Source organism: Cyprinus carpio, chromosome B18 (genome assembly GCF_018340385.1).
Source record: "Cyprinus carpio isolate SPL01 chromosome B18, ASM1834038v1, whole genome shotgun sequence".
Classification (NCBI taxonomy): Eukaryota; Metazoa; Chordata; class Actinopteri; order Cypriniformes; family Cyprinidae; genus Cyprinus; species Cyprinus carpio.
This window is the reverse complement of record NC_056614.1, coordinates 7,593,736-7,618,401: the sequence shown is the minus strand read 5'-3', so window position 1 is coordinate 7,618,401 and position 24,666 is coordinate 7,593,736. Positions and strand designations below refer to the sequence as shown.

The following is a 24,666-nucleotide window of genomic DNA, read 5'->3' as shown; positions in this document are numbered from 1 at the left end:
AAATAATAATTTAAAAAATAATTTAATAATTTCCTTTTACAGACAGTCATATTTATTTTCTTAAAGTTAACTTTAACAACATAAAACCAACCAAATGAAGATTAAAATTCAATATTTAATAGTTTGTTTCTGAAACAATATGTTGAACACCAAAGTTGTAGCCAACCCAAAAAAACAACAAACAGAGAATTTGTTGGCCATTAGTGACTACAGGTGGAAAGTTATTTTTACTTATTTATTTTTATTTGTTTTCATAGCAATATCTGGCAACACTGCCAGAACTTAAACTGATAGTAATCAAAAGAACCCACAGACAATGCTGACAGGATACCACATCCGGTAAGGCAAACGCAAAAAAAACACATCATGATATTATCTGTCAGAAACGTTATTAACGCTATCAAAACAGTGGCATATAACACTAGTGCAGAGATCTGTAGAACAAGTATGTTACGTCTATGCTATTTCATATTGTACTTAAATTTTCAGTCATGCCAACAACATTCATAAGGGCACTAGACAAAGTTATCATCTAGCAATGGTTATTAATAAAAAATATAACAGTAATAGGCCTATGTATTGCTTAATAAATACAAACCCGATTCCAAAAAAGTTGGGACACTGTACAAATTGTGAATAAAAAAGGAATGGAATAATTTACAAATCTTATAAACTTATATTTTATCCATAATAGAATATAGATAACATATCAAATGTTGAAAGTGAGAATGTTAGAGCCAAATGCTGCTTTGTATTTGGGTTGTAATTTCTTTGTTTAACACTGGATGGCGCATGTTTGTAACTTGGCCTGAGGTATAAAGGCAGCAGATACAATGTTGTCTACAGGTGTTTGACCCGGAACGGCAAAGGGTTTTTGACCGCTTGCGCGCGGCGCTTTGTATTGTTACACTGATGGAAACTGCTATGGACAATGCTGTATTAAAATAAATGGACCACTTTGGATTTCAACGTCAACATTCGTCTATACGTTTTTGGTTTAGCACAGGGCAATCAAGTGAGCATAGTAACATAGTGTGTCAATCACGGCTGCTCCGGGCTCAGACATCTAAGTAGTTCGGAACCAAAGCAAACTCCTTAACAGAGACATTTTGAAATGTCATGCCAAATATTGGCTCATTTTGGATTTCATGAGAGCTACACATTCCAAAAAAGTTGGGACATGTATCAATAAGAGGCCGGAAAAGTTAAATGTACATATAAGCAACAGCTGGATGACCAACTTATTTGGTCAATTGGCAACATGATTGGGTATAAAAATAGCCTCTCAGAGTGGCAGTGTCTCTCAGAAGTCAAGATGGGCAGAGGATCACCAATTCCCCCAATGCTGCGGCGAAAAATAGTGGAGCAATATCAGAAAGGAGTTTCTCAGTGAAAAATTGCAAAGAGTTAGAATTTATCATCATCTACGGTGCATAATATCATCCAAAGATTCAGAGAATCTGGAACAATCTCTGTGCGTAAGGATCAAGGCAGGGAAACCATACTTGATGTCCGTGATCTTCGGCCCTTAGACGGCACTGCATCACGTACAGGAATGCTACTGTAATGGAAATCACAACATGGGCTCAGGAATACTTCCAGAAAACATTGTCGGTGAACACAATCCACCGTGACATTCGCTGTTGCTGGCTAAAACTCTATAGGTCAAAAAAGAAGCCATATCATATTGCTAAAAATTAACCAGCATCCTTGTTATCTTTTATAATAAATATATGAAAATATCCATAAAACAAAATGGTTTAAAGTTGTTCTCAGATATATTTTAGAATAGAGTTGATCTCATTCTTTTACACTAGCCAAATACTATTTCAATTGTTTTAAACAATTAAAATCAATTAAATGTATGCAGTTTTGCTGATGAATATCTTTTAGCTATTTTTAGTGGAAACAGATAGGCCCATATTTATTGCAGTGTAAATACAATTGTCTGATTCGGCTTGTCACTGACAAAGTATTTTAAAAAGAAAACGTGCAAATCTTACCATTTTCTCCTAGTTATATCCTTCAAATATAGTGGCATTTTTCATTATGTTGTTGAGATGCATTCACACGACATCAACACCTCCGTGCAGCTGCGGTTGTACAGTAAGCTATTATCATTGGTCCTATACCGGACAATGGGCCGTTCAACCACTGAATCCAACAGTGTCCACCATAATATCGAAGTAAGTGGGCATCATTGTTCTCACTAAAATATTTCTCATAACATGTGATCTGTAGTTTAGTTTAAAGATGAATTCTCGTGAACCTATAGCACTCCTCGCTGTCTTTAAAACAAAGCATACCACAGAAAAATTATGTAGTCTATTGTTAATAAAATTATGTAATTGTTTTTTTGTAAAATTAATTTGCATGCTACACCCTAAATATTATTAATGCTGGGCACAGCCACTTATTGTGCTGTCATTGCAGTTAGTGCCACTGTAAATAGACTGTCTAACAACAGGTAGAACAGGGCCGTGCACAGGGGGGTGGCCCGGTGGCTAGATCCCCTTCCCCTTTGCCCTCATCGGCTGAGGTGCCCCTCTCACCAATCCCCCCATCATACCAGCTCAAAGCTGTCTGTTACCGCTCTGCTAAAGTTCTGCTGATTCCGCTAATCCACTCCGTGTTTCCCGCCCGCTCCGCAGCATCACTCACAATCTGTGTGCCGCTCTCTGGAGAGTGGAGACCACCCGAAGGTCATTGCATTAACAGGTAGATGCATTACGATCCACATTAGTCAGTGGTTGAGCCGCTGAATTAGTAATTGGTGTTTCAGTAATGACTCAGCCTTCTAAAAGTGTTGTACAAAATATCCATGTTAGACAAAAAAATTAAAAAAATCATTACTAGTAATCAGACCAAATCTGATTCAAACCCATGTGAAATAATAATTTAAAAACTAATTTAATAATCTCCTTTTACAGACAGTCATATTTCTTCTCTTAAATTTAACTTTAACAACATAAAACCAACCAAATGAAGTTTAAATTTCAATATTTAATTGTTTGTTTCTGAAACAATATGTTGAACACCAAAGTTGTAGCCTTCCTAAAAACAGACTACACAGAGAATTTGTTGGCCATTAGTGACTACAGTTGGAAAGATATTTTTATTTATTTATTTTTATTTGGTTTCATAGCAATATCTGGCAACACTGCCAGACCTTAAACTGATAGTAATCAAAAGAACCCACAGACACTGCTGAGAGGATACCACATCCGGTAAGGCAAATGCAAAAAAAACACACACAAAAAAAACCCTATCATGATATTATCTGTCAGAAACATTATCAACGCTATCACAACAGTAGCATATAACACTAGTGCAGAGATCTGTAGAACAAGTATGTTACGTCTATGCTATTTTATATTGTACTTAAATTTTCAGTCGTGCCAACAACATTCATAAGGGCACTAGAGAAAGTTATCATCTATATAGCAATGGTTATTAATAAAAAATATAACAGTAATATGCCTATGTATTGCTTAATAAATAATAAACAACTGATAAAATTATATACTCCTAACCTAAAGTAATGGTGCAATGTGATATAATTTAACAATGCTCATTCCTCCAAAACAGAGAAAACATCTTTCACAAACATCTAGATATCTCTCTTTTAAAGTGTTTAGTGTGTATAATGAATGGCGTTATTATAGCACAATTCCCACCCAGACCACACTCATTTTCAATCCCTGGCTACAGCCATGGTGCCTTCCAGTCCCCCAATGTGTTTCCCCTTTTCACAGTCTGGCAGAAATGATGGGTGGTTCCAAAATACATGGTCACATGACAGTAAATGAGTACAGTTGCCAATATGCAGGGGGGGTGTCAACTTACCCCACTCTCCCCTACTTACATTGAAGATGAGACAGAAGCAGGCTCAGAGAGTAAAGGAGAGCCCTAATCAAAACATTAGAGCAAAATGTCACCTGTAGTAAGCCAGTCTCCTAACTAGAGATGTACTACAACATTTGGAACATAAAAAAACTATTGATAAATTACTATATTTCTTTCTAAAAATATTTGTGTACTGTACATACGGTAAGGGAGATAGGCAAACTTGTAAGTTTTGTAGGTACATACTACAACCTTGAAAAAGCCTATTTAGTGGATTACAGTAGCTTTTTTCTAAACATTAATTCAAATACATTATTTCCCAGATAGCTTTTAGTAATCGTCTTGAGCTCAGCTGCCCCTCGTCGCCTTCAGCTCAGACTTATGGCGTTATTTCCCTGTCAAATGTGGAGAGCGCATTATTGTAGCGCGAAAGTACATTAATATAATGTGCGAGCGCGAATCTCTCTGCTCGCGCGCGGAATAAAATGTGCGGAGCTCGAATCTCTCTGCTCGCGCGCGGGAACTGGGCACGCGCTCTCAGATACACGTTGCTCTTGTAAGAATTTTATCTGGGCTCGCTCAGAGAGTATGCCTGCACTTAAAACGTGTTCAGTGCAATCGCGAATCTCTCCTCTTCGCTTAAAGTAAGCGTGTATGTGCTTAGACTGTGTCCCGTGCGTTCGCGCATGGCCAAGTACTCTTCTCTTCGAATTCTTTCTCTTTGCACTTGGCATAAACGCTGTCAAAACGGCAACAACCAATCAGAAATACGCTTCAACGACTGACCAATGAAAACGCGACATCATACATGGAATCTTATTGGTTGATGGGCATTTCGGCTCTTTTTCATGAGCCGGCTCGTTTGACTCAGCTCACTGACAAGAGCCGGCTCTTTTGGCTCAAAAACGGCTCTTTAAAAAACAATAATGTCTTGACTATGATAGGTGTGAAAACAATTCTAATTAAATTATTAAATGAATTCATACTCACAATGTCTCACACAATTTCTTTGAAAATGCATTGATTTGTTATGAAAAAAGAATACTATTAAACATTTGAACAACATAATAAAACCCATATTAATATAGAAACAACAACATTACAAAACAAATACAATCTGAATCTGAACAACATAATAAAACCCATATTAAAGAAAAATAACTGAAAGGATTAAACTGGTCCATCTTTTTTGCCATGTTATATAACCAGCATGAACTATCTCACTAGTTATGTTTTGTATAACTAGCATGAACACACACACACACAATGCTGATCATATTTTTTATTTTATGAGAGATTTGCATTCAGAAATGCAAGCTGCCTTACTTTCGAGGGGCTGATGCTGTTTCTTCTCCGAGTTTGACACTGTGTGTGTGTGTGTGTGTGTGTGTGTGTGTGTGTGTGTGTGTGTGTGTGTGTGTGTTTGTGTGTGATGGCTCGGCCCCTCCCTCATGCCATATAATTGGTTGACACCTCGTGTATGATTGACAGGAACAGAATGTGAGGCTGATCAGACAGTCGAAACGAATATGTGCGCCTTTAGGCCTATATAATATTTTTTTTGTTCTTTGAATTAGTCAATTATTTTAAATAAAATAAAATGCATCCATTATTTAAATATTACATAATGATTTAATTTCTATAGGCTATATATTTTTTTAAATAGACTCGGCTCTTTAGATATGCGAGCCAGCTCTCGTCGTTCACCTACACGAGCCGGCTCTTGGAGTCGGCTCATTCGCGAACGACCCATCATGGAATACGTTCACTGAAGTTCAATCAAGACGAGCCGAGAATTTGTTTTTATTTTAAATATGTCAAATGTATCTTAGAAATGTCTGGGAAGAGGGCGATTGGATTATTTTACATATAGCCTAAATTACCCAGACTGTCAACCACATTGTTCACACTACGTGCCATGCCCATTGAAAGTGAGAATACTAATTAATTTAATATTATTATTAAAATAGTAATGTTTCCAAACTTTGGTCTGTACTGTATATATATTTAATGTGTGTGTGTGTGTGTGTGTGTGTGTCTTGGTTGTTTGTGTGTGTGTGTGTGTGTGTGTGTGTATGTATATGCATGTATGTATGGTGTTCAAGTTATGTATAAAAATAAAAAAATAAAAGTTCAGTAGCTACTCTCTATAAAAAAAAAAAAAAACGATTAATGAGCTGAAAAATATACAGCTGGTGTGATATCTTCAGCTTAAATGGTGTTCAAGTTTCATGGATATAAATGGGTTCAGTACTGAAAAAAAAGGATTAATATTCTAAAACCACAACCTTGAGCATTATAAGGAATAATATTTAGAGATGTTTACAGTTGGTTTGATACCTTTATCTCAAACGGTGTCAGAGTTTAATTAATTTAAGTGGTTACAGTCATAGGTTAAATTGGGCCGGAGCACAGCTTCGCCTCCTCGGGTCCACAACACACCATGCCGGAACTCAGCTCCGTCTCCTTCAGCACCAAATATTGTTATTCCACTTGAATTATTTTTAATCTCCTGGTAAATACATATGAGGCATATGAGACTGAACAATTAGCAAGACTACACAGAGACCCCCAGGCTACATGGAATTATCAGACGTCATAATGCATTAATCCCTGCGTTCTCTGGTTCAGCACCCCGCCCACCCTCGACGTTACCATGGCAACCCGCGAACGGCTAGCAAAATCAGTCTTTTAAATTCAACCGCCCGATGGGCTCATTGTGCTGTCTAATTCTTTATCGAGCATAAGCTACTGAGTATTTGGTTTAATTTACCTCAGATAAATAAGATACGTAATTATTAAAACACAACCTACAACTTCATTTTATAATGTGACTAATGTAGCCTCGCTCGCACTGTTTAGTTTTTCATTTGATTTGTCTGCTAAGGCCATAGCTGCCAACTATTGGGAATAATATTTTTACAGTTGGTTTGATACCTTTATCTCAAACGGTGTCAGAGTTTAATTAATTTAAGTGGATAGAGTATATAAAACATATGAAAAATATGGATTCAGTACTGTATATAAAAACAATTAAGGCATAATCTAAAAAACCACACCTTGTGCATAATAAGGAATAATATTCTGAATATTTTACAGTTGGTTTGATACCTTTATATGAAATGGTGTTGTTGTTTAATGGGTTTATATTATTGTATACATTAAAAGTTGTAAAATTATTATAAAACACATAAAATGGTAATTCCAAAAACGGAGCTTTGTGCAATAACATGGATGTTTTTCTGAACATTGTAGTATTGGTTTTATTTTTTAATTACACGTAGTTAAATTGTTTAATTAATTTAAATGTTTAATTTAAATGTTTGTGTGCTGACGTGAACAGTCCGGAAACGCACCTTTTCGTGCAATGATTTATACTAAGTCAACATTTGCATTTATCATTCCCATGCAAAACTGTGTAAAAAAAATTGTTGTCCCACGTGTTTTTTTTTTTTTTTTTTTTTTTTTTTTTTTCTTCAAATCATTAGTCGTGATCTTATTGGTTGTTCTGTATGTGTCAGTGTTAAATCGATTGCTTAAAAACGTAAATGCTATTCCTGGACTTAACAGATGTGCTCTCTCCTCTCCTCAGTTGCAATGAAGACCACTGTGTTCATTCTACTGGTTGCGGTTGTGGGTATGTAGATCTCTCTTATCGGTTATTCTGGTAGCACTTTATTTTGATAGTCCACTTTAGACATTCTACTAACTATAAGAAACTTTGCAACTAGCAGTCATTAGTATTAGTAGACTGTCTGCTGCTAACACTTTATTTTGATGGTCCCCCAACAGACTATAGTCAACTCATTCTACTAAATCTAACCCTAGCTTAACAGTCTACAAATATTCTAATGAGAGTTAGTTGCAAAGTTACTTATAATTAGTAGAATGTCTAGACTATTGAAATAACATGACAATTCATTATTGTTAGTTTATACCTACACTGACCTGTATTATAGATAGTTTTTATCATTACTGTTAATAAAAGAACAATGCATTTTTATAAAGATTTCAGCTCAGGAGATGAAATCATTGGAGGTTATGAATGTAAGCCCCACTCCCAGCCCTGGCAAGCTTTCCTTTTCGATAATAGATTTTTATGTGGAGGATCTTTGATTAATGAAAGATGGGTTGTGTCTGCTGCTCACTGCAGATTCTCGTGAGTATATAACCTCACTTTTTTACTTCATCAATCTCCTTTTTCACTATAGAGTACCTTTTGGTTCCATTAACTAGTCTATTGAACACTGGGATCCAGCTCTACTTTGGAATATTTTAATTTGAAATGTATTTGTACATTTATGATTTGCTTGTCAAACAGACTTGATCGTCTCCTTGTCCACCTGGGAAGGCACAATTTGCAAACTAATGAAAACACAGAGCAGGAGATCAAAGTGGAGAAGATCATTCCTTTCCCGAAATACAATGATAGTCTTAATAACAATGATATCATGCTGATCAAGCTGAAAAAACCTGTCACCCTCAACGAGTATGTGAAGCCAATCCGTCTGCCAGAAAAAATGCCCCTCTGAAGGGGAGAAGTGCTTGGTTTCTGGATGGGGCAGAACTGCAGGTGAGATGGCTGAGTAATGAAAATCTTCTTTAAATACTTTAAAATAAAACTTGTATTAAACTTATTTTATTTTGTATTAAAATTGTCTACATATATTTAAATATAAAACGTTTCAATTAGCATCCTTTTTGACAAAAGATTCTGAGCTTGATGCATGATGGGGCCTCACATGCATTAACTCAAACTTGGCCTCGCTCCATGCTTGCGTCGACCCTGCATGCAACCATTAGATATGTAGAAGATGAAACGTTTTAACACTGCTCATATTCTCTTTCCAGCCGGCTCTGCTTCTGTCCTGCAGTGTTTGAATTTGCCTGTACTCTCAGAAGAGACGTGTAAGAGTGTGTATGGTAAAATATTAACTAAGAACATGTTCTGTGCTGGATTCTTTAATGGAGGGAAAGACGCATGCCAGGTATGTAATTGATTTCTTCCTTTTTATATGTGTTTGAAATTTACATACAAATGCAAATGTTTTCCATTTCAATTTTCCAATTTTCTTCTCAGGGGGATTCAGGTGTACCTATAGTATGCCAACTGAAACTGAAATTAATTGTTTCCTTTGGCTTCGACTGTGCTAAACCAGACCGTCCTGGGGTTTATACTGAGGTGTGCCGCTACACTGAATGGATCAAATCCACCATAGCTAAAAACTAACTGTTTATTCATTTTGGTTGGTCCTTACAAGTTCATTTTCCTAAATATCTGTAATTAAGTCAAAGTCCCTTTAAGGCAAGTCATCCAACTTTGAAATGCCTCTCAGACAGCTTTTTTAGTCATGCAAGTACAGCTCCTATCTATTTGAATGAGGAAACATCAAATTCTATAGCAACCAGAGCTTCTAACAGCAGCTGCAGTGATGCAATGACTTTAACAATTAGTCATTGGCTCTTTTATTTAGAAAGCAGGACTATTCATTTTCCTTTTTCTATTTTCTTTTGCATTTTTGGGTGCACCATCTTGTACATCTTAATCTTTGAATTAAAATCACTCTGAAATAAGTATGCATTTCTGTCTCTTATTTTAATGTTTTAAAGTTTTCTTTAACCATGGTTGCTCCACACCCCTAACTCTCTGTTGCTACAGCATCACCCTGGCATGGTACAATGAAGTGCCACATCATGTGAGTGTGCAGAGTATTGACAACGGGGCCATCTGCTGGCTTGTAAAATTTACAAAATTACATAAACCTTGAAAATTTTATGCGTTTCATGAAATGAAATGTTGGGTTTAAAGTAACACAATTTGGGTTATTTTGTCATCCACTCATGGATCAAAATAACGACAAACACAACCATGGATTATTCTTCACTTACACTTTAAAAAACTTTTTGTAATACCGGTTCAGTGTTTTATTTTCTTAAGTATTTATTCATGGTCATTGTTAGTTATCGTATAGTAATGCATTAATCTAATAACTAATATTAATGAAAATAAATGATTATTAGGTTCTTCATATAAAAATTATGAAGCATTTTCAAAGCATGTTTTTTTATGGAACCTTATAAAAAGTTTTCTGTTTTTCTGTTACTGTTACAAGTCTTGTAATTTGTTTTTTTTTTGTTTTGTTTTTTGGCTTAATAATTTCAGATGCTTTAGAGAACATGCAAAAGTTACATGCCCATAATGTTTGCAAAATAATCAAACGGAATGTTCTCTTAATGTTGCCTTCAATGTTTGTTTCTAAAGGAGAAAACGTTTTTAAAATACGTAAAGAACTGGACGTTTTGAACATCCATAAAACATTTAGAAATATAACTTATTGGTAACATTTTTAAAAGGTTCTTAGAATGTATTTTTGTTAACAGGGTTTTTACCTCACACATGATTAATATAATAACTTAAATCCTGAAAAAAAAAAAAGTTAAAACATAACCACTGTGTTTCTGATTTGTCCTTTATTTTTGATTAATACAGTTCTCAATACAGCATATTTTATTATATAACCACTCAATTCATCATGGATGCCTTTTTATGGCGGGACAGAAACCTCTCATGTTTCATTAAAAAATATCTTAATATATATTTTTAAGATTAACTAAAGTCTGATCAGTTTGGAGCTACATGACAGAAATGTTTACAGAATTTAAATTTTTGGGTGAAGTTTAACTTTAAGCATACGTGGTAACATTTTGCCAGTATAAATGGTTAGAAAGGGGCAGAGCCAGTGTGAGAATAAAATAAATAAATAAAATAAAATAACATGGCGATACACTTGTGCCTGATAGAAGTAAAAACAGCAATTCCAACAATTCCACCTAAAAACAGTAGAGGGAAACATTAAGCAGATCAAACGTTTCTAGCCTCTTTAGGTTTAAGAGGGTCAAAACAGCTCCCTCTGGTGACTTAAAACAGAAATGTCAAAAGCCTATGACTCCTCTCCTCTTCTCTTCTCTGCCATTCTCTTTTAATCTCTGCAGCATGTAGCAGGTCAAAAGGTATGGGGATCTGCATGATTTGGCTCAAAACAATTTGCATGACTACATGGAGTACAAAAGTTTTTTTTTTTTGCTCTTTTCACAGTTATGCTTGAATGTCAGTTTAAAGCCAGTGCTGACTCCTCTCTTACTCGATTCGATAAAGGCCAAAGTTAAGATCTGAACGGCCATTTGAAGACCACATATGTATTTTTTTATTTTTTGCTGCTGTTTCACTGATGAACTACTGGGCGTTAGCCTTAACCAGCTTAAGCAGTACTATTTTTGAGACTCTCTGTACATTGTCTGTCTCTGACTGGCTACTATTTCTGCTGTTGAAACTTCTGCAGGGTTAAAACCCTAATGCTACAGTAAGGAGCTTATCTTCTGCCTCTCTCCTAGGCTCAATCCCTTTCTCCTAAGACTGCAGCCTGCAAGCACACACCTGATACAAACATCTTTTGAAAGGCAAGTTTAAATAAACTGATTTTGCAATATAGTTTAAATCTGGAAAATGTTATGAGTGTTTACAGGTGACTATGAAACAAAAGCATGTCCTTTTACTGCTCTGTTTAAGTAAACAGATCGAGTTAGTGACTGAGTGTATTTGAATGCAGTCAAACATTGAACATTACTGTACTCTGGTAACATTAACATTTCTGTTATTGGTTACAATTGTTATTAAAAGATTAAGTGATGACCATTAATTGGCCTATGTATTTCCATTTACAAAACTAAACATTTGTAATTTGAATTTTTAGTATTTGTATTTAATTATTTATTAGTTGGCATTGCATGGACTCAACATTTCCTACTAGTTCATAACACTTAAAACACTGACACCAAGATACTAAATGTTCTGTTTACCATTTTATGCTCATTTTAAAAACTACTTTTTGTCTGTATAGTAAATGCACAAACCATGGCAAAAATAAACATTTAAAAACCCATGAAATGGTTTGACAAGTTTTTATTCCCGATGGTTATGCATTTTCTGTTGAAACGAGACATTTGGTTAGGGCATATCAGAGAGTATGTCTTTTTTCAAATAGTGTTACATTCATGATTTGTGTGTGTGGATTTGGTTATTGTGAATACAGTTGTTTTCCCCTCGTCATGTGTTCAGGTCCAGCCTCAACCAGACGCAAAGATGTGCGACCAGACGTTTTTGGCCATCACGTTTGGCCCATGTGATAACTGCAGTCAGAACAAACCTCTGATGAACATTTATCTGAAGAATGAGCCCATCAACTACTGCTCCCTGTGTGTGGAGCTGGTATGTTATCCCACACTTTAGCTGCTTTAGGATCAGTTCAACAACACAATGTATATTTTAATACTTTCATCTCTCAGGACATGATTTCTGTCCATCATATCAGCTATCATTGTTTTAATTATTTTGAGTATAAAAAAGGGTTGTATTCAAACTGATAACATTACATGAATACTCCTGAGTATATATATAACAAAAACACTCATGAAATATCACCTTATACCACACACAGACCTCAACGATTTGTACATGAAACACGGCCATTATATTTCTAAGTATAGAACCAAACACACCCTGCCATCACAAGACAGCAAGTACTATACGTGATACCAGAATCAACAACAACAATGTAAATGAAAATAAGAAGAGTATGATTTGGGACAGAAACACATGATCATATTCCCTAATTTAGGCCTATTTGAATTATAAATGTTTTGGCTGGCTTAAAAAGTCATTGTTTGTTTTAAGAAAGTAACTGCATCGATATGCATTAGCCTACTGCTGTTGAAAGATGTTCATTTTTCTTACCACATTTATGGAATGTAAATGCTCTTAATAATCTTGATTTATTTTATCTGAACATTGAAATTTGTGAGTTTTATCCACCTGGACAGTTTTGAGGTTAAATTATTATTATTATTTGATTAGATTTTTTTCTTCTGTCTTTTCATTTGAAAATACGGATCTGTGAATGTATTTTATGTTGGATTTATTATTATTATTAATATTATTATCAGCATTTGTTAATGGGATAATGGATTTGTGGATGTTAATTAATTTTAACAGTAACTTGCTGTTTTTTTGTTTTGAAAGTAAATCTCAAAACAAATATTTAGTTGTTTCAGTATTATTTATTTCATATTTAAGAACTGTATATTGTTAAATTGTTACACTGACTAACACTGATACTTTTGACTTGTTTTAATGGCTCAGAGTTTTGTCTCAGAGGTGTCAGATACTGAAAACCACATCCTCGTGTCATCACTTACACAGAACACGTGTGTAAAGTGCTTTATCTGTGAGCTTTCTGAAAACACATTTAGGCTCTTAGAGAACAGCACTCTTATTTAGTACTTGTATTTGTATTGAAGTCACAAAAGTAACCAATGAAATACCAATCAATTTACAAACAGCGAACGCAATCAATTAATTAGAAGTTAGGCTACATTAAATTTGCAAGTGACCGTTTAAATATAAAAATATGATGGAAATAAAATGAGGCTAAAATATTTAGAAACAGTTTTTAAAGAGAGAATGAAATGATATAAATCGGATATAAATGTGATTTTGTTCTTCAGGCAGTGAGCTCCAGAAATAAATGTGATGCTGATGGTGGTGATGTGTCACGTGACTCTTGCGCAAACGTCAGAGCATCATCAGCTGTGCAGACTGCTGTATCAGTCTCGGCTCATGATAAAGAGCATATTTATTGACATAACCGTCATCCATCTGTGTTTTCTAAAGATGGCCTGTCAGGGACTAGCGAAGGGTGAAACCATCCACACACTGAAAGCGGAGTCTGAGACTTTGAAAACCAAACTAGAAGAGGAGAGAGCTAAACTGCACGACGTCGAATGTGAGTAAAACTCTCAGCTGCTGTGTGTCAAAACCCAGCGAGCAGCCTAGTACGGTGCCCGTAAAGTGACATGTTCGGTTCACTTAGTTTTGTCATGGCCACGAGATATTAATTTGAGGGGAACCTCATATTAACTCGCGGGAACGTGATATTACGCTGTGGCTACGAGATCATTTTGTCGAGGTAACTACATCCTTCAACATGCTATGTTGAATGAACTACATCCATTTCTCGTGGCCACGACTTCTTATGTTGAGTGAAAGACATAATTTTCTCGTGGCCATGAGTTTAATGCGTAAACAAACCTGCGTTACCATAGCAACCCAGGATTATAAAAAATAGATAAAACATTTTTATTAACATTAATCATTTAATTTAATATTTGTATATTATTATTATTATTATTATTATTATTATTATTATTATTGCATTATAACTTATTAGGGCTATAAGTTTATATTTGTTTTTATATATGCTTATTTCCCCTTTCATTTTGTTTATCGCTTTACCTAGTAAACATTTTGTATAATTATGCTAGCATTTGCTAGCCCACCATAATATATTTTGTAAATAAATGCCTGACAATTATGCCAATAAAGTTTTGACTTTATGATTGTATTTATGCCCTTGTGTGATGATAAATGAGTGTGTTGTGTTTTCATTTACAAATGAAACTATGTGAATGATTAAATCTTCAGCGAAATACTATAATATTTATAATTACGGTCTATTAATTAGCCAGAATAAAATTAAATATATGTTAAATTTAACTGCATTCCAGCAAAAATTCCTGTCAGCATAATCAAAGCTTTATTGGCATGTCGAGCATTTACAGTAGGCTTTTATTTAAAAAAAAAAAAGTATTCAGAACGTTAAGTAAAGAGATCGAAATGAAGGGAAAAAACTAATATAAACGAATATAAAAACATAACCAATAATAATTGTCTAATAATAATAATAATAATATACAAACATTACGGAAAAAAAACAAACAAACAAGTTAATGGATTTACAGGACTGCTGGATGGATACATTTTTTTCTTGTAGTCCTATTTTATATTATGCACTTTATGTAACATTTATTCATGATAAACTTAATTTGAATGCTGACTATCGCACGTAATACAGCCTGGTGGACAAGGCCTAGTTTATATAATAATTTAATAATATAATAATTTCTATTATAAATAATATAATAATTTCTTAATTCAAAATAAAATATGAATGAATCCATCTCTGATCATCTGGGTTGCTATGTTCACATAGGTTTGTTTATGCATTAAACTCGTGGCCATGAGAAAAATTACGTTCCCTCAACATAGCAACTCGAGGCCACAACATGAGGATGTTGTTACCTTGACACAGTGATCTTGTGGCCACGACATAATATCACGTTTCCACGAGTTAATATGAAATTAATATATTGTGGCCACGACAAAACTATGTGAACCAGACACGTCACCTTACAGGCACCGTAGCCTAGCTAGACTGCATTCATGCATATGAATGTTAGACATTAATGCGTTTCTTGTCCATATGATATATCCATAAAATAATGTGGACAGGATTAATATATTACGAAAACCAGGATATAAATCTTTACATAGAGATTTCAATTTAAATATAACCTTTACATTTTGGTAACTACGATTCAGGCCTCTATACTATAAATTAAAAATTTGAGATATTCAGAATTGTTTTAAAAAAGGGCATGAATTTTTGGAACTGTTGCCCTGTCTTTTAGATGTTTGTGGCAGAATTTAGTGCGAAGTCATGAAAATAACATGTCTTATAGGATTCCATACAACTGACTTAGTCTGCATTAAAGAAATTTATTGTATTTATACACATTAACCATTATAGTTTCCTGCAGTACTATGCTGGCACTCAACATGCTTTTTTACTAATGGATTTAAGGTTGTTTTGTCATGTTTGGAGTTGACTGTCTGTGTTTTGTATGTTATGTTTATGTCCGTGTTTATTTACAGTAAAGGGTTGTTCATAACAGCCTTTTGAGATAGTATGAAGCTTGCAAATCTTTTTAAGCCCTGATTATGTTTCAGTTGTAAACTATTATAAACATTCTGTTTAAAACTCCTTGATACAACAAAACTGAAAAATGTGAAAAATGTAAAAATATTTTAATCTCTAAATTGATTAGTGGTAGTATATGTGTTTACTTGGAATATTCTTGCACTGATTAGTAAATCAATTTTTTCAGGAACAAAGGGTTATTGGCCTGTATTCATAAAATTACAGTATGATATTATTGTTTTACTAAGATTTTTGGGGACTGATTTGTTTTGTTTCTGTCACAACAGTTTAAAGGGATACTCCACCCCAAAATGAAAATTTAGTCATAAATCACTTACCCCAATGTCGTTCCAAACCCATAAAAGCTTTGTTCGTCTTCGGAACACAATTTAAGATATTTTGGATGAAAACCGGGAGGCTTGTGACTGTCCCATAGACTACAAAGTAAGTTACACTGTCAAGGTCCTGAAAACTATGAAAGACATCATCAGAATAGTCCATCTGCTATCAGTGGTTCAACTGTGACGTTATGAAACGGCGAAAATACTTTTTGTAAGCGAAGAAAATGAAAAAAATGACTTTATTCAACAATTCCTTTGTCAACAGTCTCCTCTGTGTCACTCCATATTACCGTATGCTGCGTATGCTCTTCTGTGTCAGCCGCGCCACAAGGATGCGCTGTTTTCTTTCAAATCAAAGCTAAATTCACGTAGAAATAGCACATACTTGTGGAGCGGCTGATATAGAAGAGCATACGCAGCATACGGTGATATGGAGAGAACCTTGACAGTGTAACTTAATTGGCAGTCTATGGGACAGTCACAAGCCTCCCGGTCTTCATCCAAAATATCTTAAATTGAGCTCTGAAGATGAACAAAGCTTTTATGGGTTTGGAACAACATGGGGGTAAGTGATTAATGAGTACATTTTCATTTTGGGGTGGAGTATTCCTTTAAAATAAGGAACTACAATGTGGATTGTATTTATAAAGGATGTGAGAATATATTATAACACATTTTATGAATGTCATCTGTACACCAAGACAACAATAGGGGGAAGTCATGGCCTAATGGTTAGAGAGTCGAACTCGCAATCCAAAGGTTGCGAGTTCGAGTCTTGAGCAGGATTGTAGCTGGGGGGAGTGAATGTACAGTGCTCTCTCCACCCTCAATGCCCACTGCTCCAGGTGTGTGTTCACTGCTGTGTGTGTGCACTTTGGATGAGTTAAATGCAGAGCACGAATTCTGAGTATGGGTCACCATACTTGGCTGTATGTCACATCACTTTCACTTATTTTTCCAGATTTTTTTTAATACTCGCCATACAAAATGGAACAATGGTGATAATACTATATTTAGATTACAATTAAAAAACTAAACAATGCATCAATGTAATTTATTCATGCTTTACTGCATGCTGGGTGCCATCAAAGTACAATTTTACTATTGAAATAGAGGATGATATTGTTTGTTTACAGTAATACAAGTATTGTATCTTGCTGATGCTAAGGAGTTTTTGGAAACGTGCTGCTTCAGGTGGTGATGTGGTTAATGTAGATTTATTTTTCTGACTTCAGTGCATCAAGTGGCAGAGAAGATAGAGGCTCTGGGTCAATTTGTCATGAAGACTAGGAGAACCCTGAAAGGACATGGAAATAAAGTGCTGTGTGTGGACTGGTGCCGGGACAAGAGAAGAATCGTCAGCTCCTCTCAGGTAACAGGACATATCATCACAATACCTAACCATTCTTTATTTGTGTACATTTACATTTAGTCATTTAGCAGAGGCTTTTATCCAAAGTGATTTCGAAAATGAGGACAATGAAAGCAATCAAAATTAAAAAAAAAGAGCAATGATACACAAGTGCTATAACAAGTCTCAGTTAGCTTAACGCAGTACACGTACTGCAGCATTTTTTTAGTATTATATAATAAAAAGAAAAGAAATAGATAGACAAAGAATAGAACAAGCTAGTGTTAGAGACCTTCTTTGCTTTTGTTAAATAATTGTATAATAAATAAATAAAATAAATATATAGAATACAAAAAGAATAGAGAAGCTAGTGTTTGTTTGTTTTGTTTTTTAAGAAAACAAGCAGTTGTTAAATGAATAGATTGCGAGTCTAAAAGGGGCAAGTTTTTTTTCTTTTAAGAATATAATTAGTATAGAAAGTGGAATAGAGAGTGCTAGAGTTGGAGGGTCAAATAAAGATGGAAGAGATGTGTTTTTAGCCGATTCTTGAAGATGGCTAAGGATTCAGCTGCTCAGATTGAGTTGGGCAGGTCATTCCACCAAGAGGGAACATTTAATTTAAAAGTCTGTGAAAGTGATTTTGCCCTCTTTGGGATGGCACAATAAAGAGACATTCACCTGCATAAAGCAAGCTTCTAGAGGGCATATAAGTCTGAAGTAATTAATTTAGGCAAAGGGGTGCAGAGCCGGTGGTGGTTTTGTAGGCAAACATCAATGCCTTGAATTGTATGCGAGCAGCTATTGGAAGCCAGTGCAAATAGATAAACAGAGGTGTGATGTGCATTCTTTTCGGCTCATTAAAAATTAATCTTGCTGCTGCATTCTGGATTAATTGTAAAGGTTTGATAGCACTGCACATGCACGAGCAGCTATCATCGGATCATCAGGATTAGTGTCATCAGCTTAGCAGTGATATGAAAAGCCATGTTTCTGAATGACAGAGCCTAGTGATGCCATGTAGACAGAGAAGAGAAGTGGTCCAAGAACTGAGCCCTGAGGCACCCCAGTAGTTAGATGGTGCGACTTGGACACCTCACCTCTCCAAGATACCTTGAAGGACCTATCTGAGAGGCAAGACTGAAACCACTGGAGTGAGGTTCCTGAGATGCCCTTTGCCAATAGGGTTGACAGGAGGATCTGGTGGTTAACCAAGTCAAAAGCAGCGGACAGATCTAGCAAGATTATATTGAAGATTTGGAATCCGTGAATGTAGTCATATATATATTGACTATATTGACTTATTAATATATATATTAGGGGTGGAACGATACATGTATTCGTACCGAACCATCACGGTACGGACATCTCAGTTCGGTGCATGAGGCCTTACAGCGAATACAGGCAATTTACCCCCAATCCAGAAGACGGCGCCCACATCAATGCAGTGCTGGAACTGATGTGTTTTGTGTGTGTGTGCGCGTAAGCTTGCCGGTGCAGTCACTTCAACTTTAAACACTTATTGTCTTATTAATATTGCATCACTGTATAAATGTCTGCTTTTATTTGTGTACACTCACAAAGAAAACAAAATTTTGTGCTTTTGTAAAATAAAGAAAACAAGTAGGATGTCGCTTTCTGCCATTTGAGTTTCCTTCCTGTGAACAAATTAAGCCTTTCACAAAAGTGAACTGAAACTCAGTATATATAAGTAACGTGTCATACTTTTTTCCCCTTGCTTATCTGTAAACTAAATCAAATATATTTCAAGAATTTATTCCTTTATTGTATATATGTACTGCAGATTATATATATATATATATATATTATATATATATATATATATATATATATATATATATATATATATATATATATATATATATATATATATTTAACATAATGTAATAATATTTAATATTTTCACATCTAGGTGGATTTTTTTTTAAATTTGTACCACTGTCTGTTCAAAAGAAATGAAAAGAAATGAGCATAGTAGATTTGGTTTTTCCCAAATCGCTTCGAACCGTGACCCCCTGATCCGAGGTACATACCGAACCGTGACATATGTTAGAAGCTGCAGTATATCAGTTATCCACAATTTTTATAATATTTAATGAGCGACGCCTTTGTGTTCCTTTACAACAAGACAAAAAGTCACTCTCCAAAACTTCTCTGTTCCTCTCTGGTGGAATGAGCTGCCAATCTCCACCTGAACTGGGAAGACAATCACATCTTAAAAAAGCATTTGAAAACACACCTATTCCACAAGCACTTAAACACCCCACATTAAACCAATGCCAACACACACACCCTCCCCTTTACATTTTTTCTCTTCCCTTGCTTGCTTCTTAATCTAGTTGTCATCAGCTATTTCGAATTTTGTTGGCGCCTTGAGGAATTGCTTTGTTTCTCATTTTTTGTGAGTCACTTTAAATAGAAATGTCTGCTAAATGAAAAAAAATCTTTACTGAAACACTGAATCTCTCCTATAGGATGGAAAAGTCATAGTGTGGGATACATATACAACCAATAAGGTAAATATTTCTATTTGTGTCACACAGTATTCTTTGGTGATGTTTTGCAGTGCTAGAGCTGTTCAAAATAATAATCTGCATGTTTTATAGTTGTAATGCACTCTAATGGAAACCCAGGGTATTAGTGCCAAACTAATCTGGCAGCAATATAAACACATACATTAACACATCAGATCAGACATGCAGAATCTTTTTCTTGTGTATAAAGGACCATTGAAATACATTCCCATTGCATGATTATTTATGCATGTGTTTAATAACATGTATGGAGAAAAGCAGTTTAAATAACAAGTTTTCCTATTTGTGTATTTGGTTTATTGAAATGAAAAGAACAGAAAACGTAATTTTAGTCATTAATTAGGCATATTTGCACCTGCAATCCAGTTAGTTTAGTTCTTCCATGAAAACCCAGATCTTGATCAATCATCCATTCTTGATTTTCATGTATATTATGTATTAAAATGTAAATGATTTTCTTGTGATGTGCGTTATATAGGAGCATGCGGTCACTATGCCCTGCACCTGGGTCATGGCTTGTGCTTATGCCCCTTCTGGCTGTGCTGTGGCTTGTGGGTAAATATCATGAGAGCGTCATAAGCATTAGTAGTAGTAGTAGTAAGTTTCATAATTTCATAGGTCACTGCTGATCTTAACTTAAATAAAATGTATTATTTGCTGTGCATTTCTGCAAAATGTTAACATTTCTCTTTGTCTTTCATTCAGTGGTTTGGATAATAAATGCTCCGTCTATCCTCTCTCTTTGGATAAAAATGAGAACTTGGCAGCTAAAAAGAAATCTGTGGCCATGCACACCAACTATCTGTCTTCCTGCAGCTTCACCAACTCTGACATGCAGGTGAATGTGTGTGTGTATACAGGGCTGGTTATGCTTGTGAAGGCCTACATTTTGAAAACACTCTCACAAATATATTAAAACGTGTTAAAAACCAACTTGTTAGGAAATTTGATGTGTTCTTCACTAATTTTAGCTTTTTAAAGTTTATTTGAGAGTTAGGATTAGAGTAAATGATATACAAATATCATTATTACAATTGGAATTATAGCACAAATTAATTTCTATTTGTAATGAGTGGTAATGTCATATTCATTATGAATACATTTATGTTCCACCATAATTTAATAAAGTAATAATTGTTGCTGCTGTAAAGGTTTTACATCTTAATCAATAGCTCTTTACAAAAATGTGTTCGGTTATAAAAGTTTATTATTTATTTTTTGTGTAAAATTGAGTGCTAAACACACTATTTTTGCGTTGGCATCAGACCCTGTGTGAGGTTGCATTCATGGAATTTTACATAGACTGTATATACAGTATCTATTCATTTATTTATTTTAAATCACACCAAAACATTACAGTCACAGCTCTAAAAATGAAGGAACTTTTATTTTTTATTTTTTTTAGAGCCTCAGTGCTGAGATGGTCAAATTATAATCATTCATGGTTCAATAATTCAGCTCTAATCAGTGCATCTGTGGCAGTGATGGGTCTGTAATGATTTAGCTGATATTTATAGAACATAATCACATTTCTCATTAGCAAATATCACATCAATCCTCTGAAGTTCCCCTGATGTGATTTCTGCTTTTAAAAATAACCTTGTCATGGATCAGTAAGAAAAGCTTTTTTTTTATTGCTCTTTCAGCATGGGTTCTGTGATTTGGTCTGTTCAGTGAGTGTAACAGTCATTTGGAATAATTAATTCTAAAAATATTCACTTCAGCTTTCTGTTGGGTTTGTGTTTGTTGTTAGTGTTGGGGGTTTTCTCTCTCTGCATCATCTCACATCACGGATTGTTCCTCTTTCGTGATTATGTTCCTGTCAGTGACAAAGATAATAAAAAGACGAAGTGAAATGGTTTGTTTTTATCAAGACAGGGGATTCAGTACATCTATTTATAGAAGAGTAGAAAGTGAAAATTCTGCGTTTCCAGTGATTATGATTTTTTTAGGGTTTACACTCGCAAACTGATTTAAAGGGATAGTTCACATAAAATGTTACATTGTGTCTGTCATCTAGTCAACCTGATGCTGGCTGTTTTTAATGTAGTTTCTTCAGGACAGTTGAGGAAACAACAAATATTGTATTTCTACATGTGCTTGTGGTCCTGACATAATGGTAATAATCAATACCTCCACGAGAGCATTACACAGGTGCTTTATATGTACTTTTATACTTTTTTTTTCAGGTCATTACAAAATGTCAGGAAGAATTTAAAGTGATCTATAGTTGCTTATCCATTTGTTCAAGGCAGACCCAGAAGTATGTGTGTGTGCGTGTGTGTTGCAGATTCTGACATCAAGTGGTGATGGGACATGTGCATTATGGGATGTTGAAAGTGGGCAGCTGCTGCAGAGTTTCCATGGTCACTCAGCTGATGTTCTTTCACTGAACCTTGCACCCTCTGAAACAGGAAACACCTTCGTATCAGGGGTCAGATCTTCAAAACACCATTGACGCATATACTGTTTTACACACATATCCCAACCCCCACTCAAATAACACATGTGAGATTACCATCCTTACAGCAGAATCAGTGATATACTCATTTTAGTTTATAAAGATGAAAGAAAGCACTGGATATAAATAATCATCTCTAAATGGCCATCATTAACGTTAGAAGTCATGTGGATTGATTTTACATGTTAGGAAATTTTTCAGTCACAATGTAGCTATTTTTAGGACATCATTCTCCTGAGATTCACCCTGTTGTGTGTGAGTGTTGTTCTGCCGGTCTCTAAAGTGCTGTGTGTGTGTTTCAGGGCTGTGATAAAAAGGCTAATGTGTGGGACATGCGCTCGGGACAGAATGTTCAGTCCTTTGAAACACATGAGTCTGACATCAACAGTGTGAAGTGAGTGACCCGCCGCCTGGCACTTTCTGATAATGCTCTTAAGCCATGTTCACATCACAGATCTTTTCCTCACTGCATAACATTGTGAACAGCAAAAATCACATTGAATGTGATATTTTTTAATCTGATCTTGGCCACTTTATTATGTGGAAATAAATCGGAGAAATATCAGACTTTTGGTCACAATCTGACTTTACTGTAAACAGTCGTGTTGGACGTGTTTTTATTCCAATCTATCAGCATTTTTCATAATTGATTATTTGGCACGAAATAGCTAAAGGACAACAAAAGCACCCATCAGCTTAAAACATTTATATACATATTAATATATAATTATGTAATAGATTATATACTGTATCACATTACTGTATACACATATACACATATATTATACACTACTGGTCCAAAGTTTGGAAATAGGGCTGTCAAATTGATTAATCACAATTAATTGCATCCAAAATAAAAGTTTGTGTTTACATAATTTATGTATGAATACTGTGTATATGTATATATATTTATATACATACAAACACATTCATGTATATATTGAACAAATATTTACATGTGCGTGTGTGTGTGTGTGTGTGTGTATATATATTTATATAAAAACATACTTTTATTTTGGATGGAATTAATTGCAATTAATCGATTTGACAGCGCTAGTTTGGAATAATTACGTTTTTGAAAGAAGTCTGTTATGCTCACCAATCAAAATAGTAATGTTGTGAAATATTATTGCAATTTAAAATAACAGATTTTTTTATAATATTTCGCAAAAAGTAATTTATTCCTATGATGGCAAAGCCAAATTTATAGCAGCCATTACTTTAGTCTTTAGTGCCACATTATCCTTCAAAAGTCATTCTAAAATGCTCAGAAAGAATTTCTGATTGTTATCATTGGTGAAAACGATTGTGCTTGCTAATATATATATATATATATATATTTGTTTTTTTTTTTTTTTGTGGAAAAGGTGATATATTATCATTCAAACATTTAGGGTAAGTAAAAAATAAGTAGTATTTACTAGTAATAGTAGATACTTCTATTCAGAAGTGAAATTTATTAAATTCATGAAATTGGCCAAAAGTGACAGTAAAGAAAATATATTTTTCCACTAAATGCTGTTCATTGAACAAAAAACAACAGCAAAAACTTTTTTTTTCAACAACATGTGAGTGCAAAGACTTTTGGAGTACTGCATATAAGCAACAAACACACATGCATTATCTTAAGTGTAAGACTGTGAGGGAAAGTTATCATTTAACTATTCAGATTTGTATTGTGTTCAGTGTTTGGTGCATTAATTGTCTTTAGACAAAGTATGTGGTCATCCAAGGAATGCACCCATATGTGTATTAAATGTTTAAATTTAAAACCATAGGCACTAGTTGGCCTCTGCTGCTATAACAGCTTCCACTCATCTGTGAATAATTTCCACTAGATGTTGAATCATACCTGTGGGGATTCACTTCCTCATAGAGCATCAGCAAGGTCAGGCACTGATGTTGGAATTTGAGTTTTGATTTGCAGCCATTTCAATTCACACCAAAGGTGTTCATCTGTGCTCATGTCTGGGTTTTATGCAAACCTGTTCTTCCACATCAGATTCAGTGAAGCATTTCTAAATTGACCTTTCTTTGTACATAGGAGTACAGTCAGTGTAATGATAAAACAAGAAATATCCCAATTATACCTAAATTGTTTATATTGGGAGAATGTATGCCTGTATGCTTGAAAATAGGGTGCTACATAATTTTTGCCATGTATGCACAGCATATACTTCAGTGATAAAATGATAAAAGTGCATGTGGTCAACCTCACAAACCAAAAACTTTTAGCAAAGAG

General features: G+C 34.7%; 1 protein-coding gene and 1 pseudogene across 4 annotated transcripts in view; both read left to right on the top strand.

The window, feature by feature from the left end:
- Nucleotides 1–24,666, top strand: part of LOC109099272 (guanine nucleotide-binding protein subunit beta-5b-like) — a 60,649-nt gene that overhangs the window by 30,105 nt on the left and 5,878 nt on the right. The window contains exons 2-10 of one of the 4 annotated variants that reach the window (XM_042743687.1): nucleotides 11,239–11,304; nucleotides 11,969–12,112; nucleotides 13,574–13,685; nucleotides 17,296–17,432; nucleotides 19,904–19,945; nucleotides 20,442–20,518; nucleotides 20,669–20,801; nucleotides 22,254–22,397; nucleotides 22,727–22,818. In XM_042743687.1, the coding sequence (XP_042599621.1) occupies nucleotides 11,987–12,112; nucleotides 13,574–13,685; nucleotides 17,296–17,432; nucleotides 19,904–19,945; nucleotides 20,442–20,518; nucleotides 20,669–20,801; nucleotides 22,254–22,397; nucleotides 22,727–22,818 (863 nt within the window). In that variant the 5' untranslated portion in view covers nucleotides 11,239–11,304; nucleotides 11,969–11,986. Of the gene's footprint in view, nucleotides 1–11,238; nucleotides 11,305–11,962; nucleotides 12,113–13,573; nucleotides 13,686–17,295; nucleotides 17,433–19,903; nucleotides 19,946–20,441; nucleotides 20,519–20,668; nucleotides 20,802–22,253; nucleotides 22,398–22,726; nucleotides 22,819–24,666 lie in introns of all 4 variants that reach the window. The other 3 variants (XM_042743686.1, XM_042743688.1, XM_042743689.1) reach the window with 3 other exon arrangements.
- LOC109085001 lies at nucleotides 334–9,354 on the top strand (annotated as a pseudogene).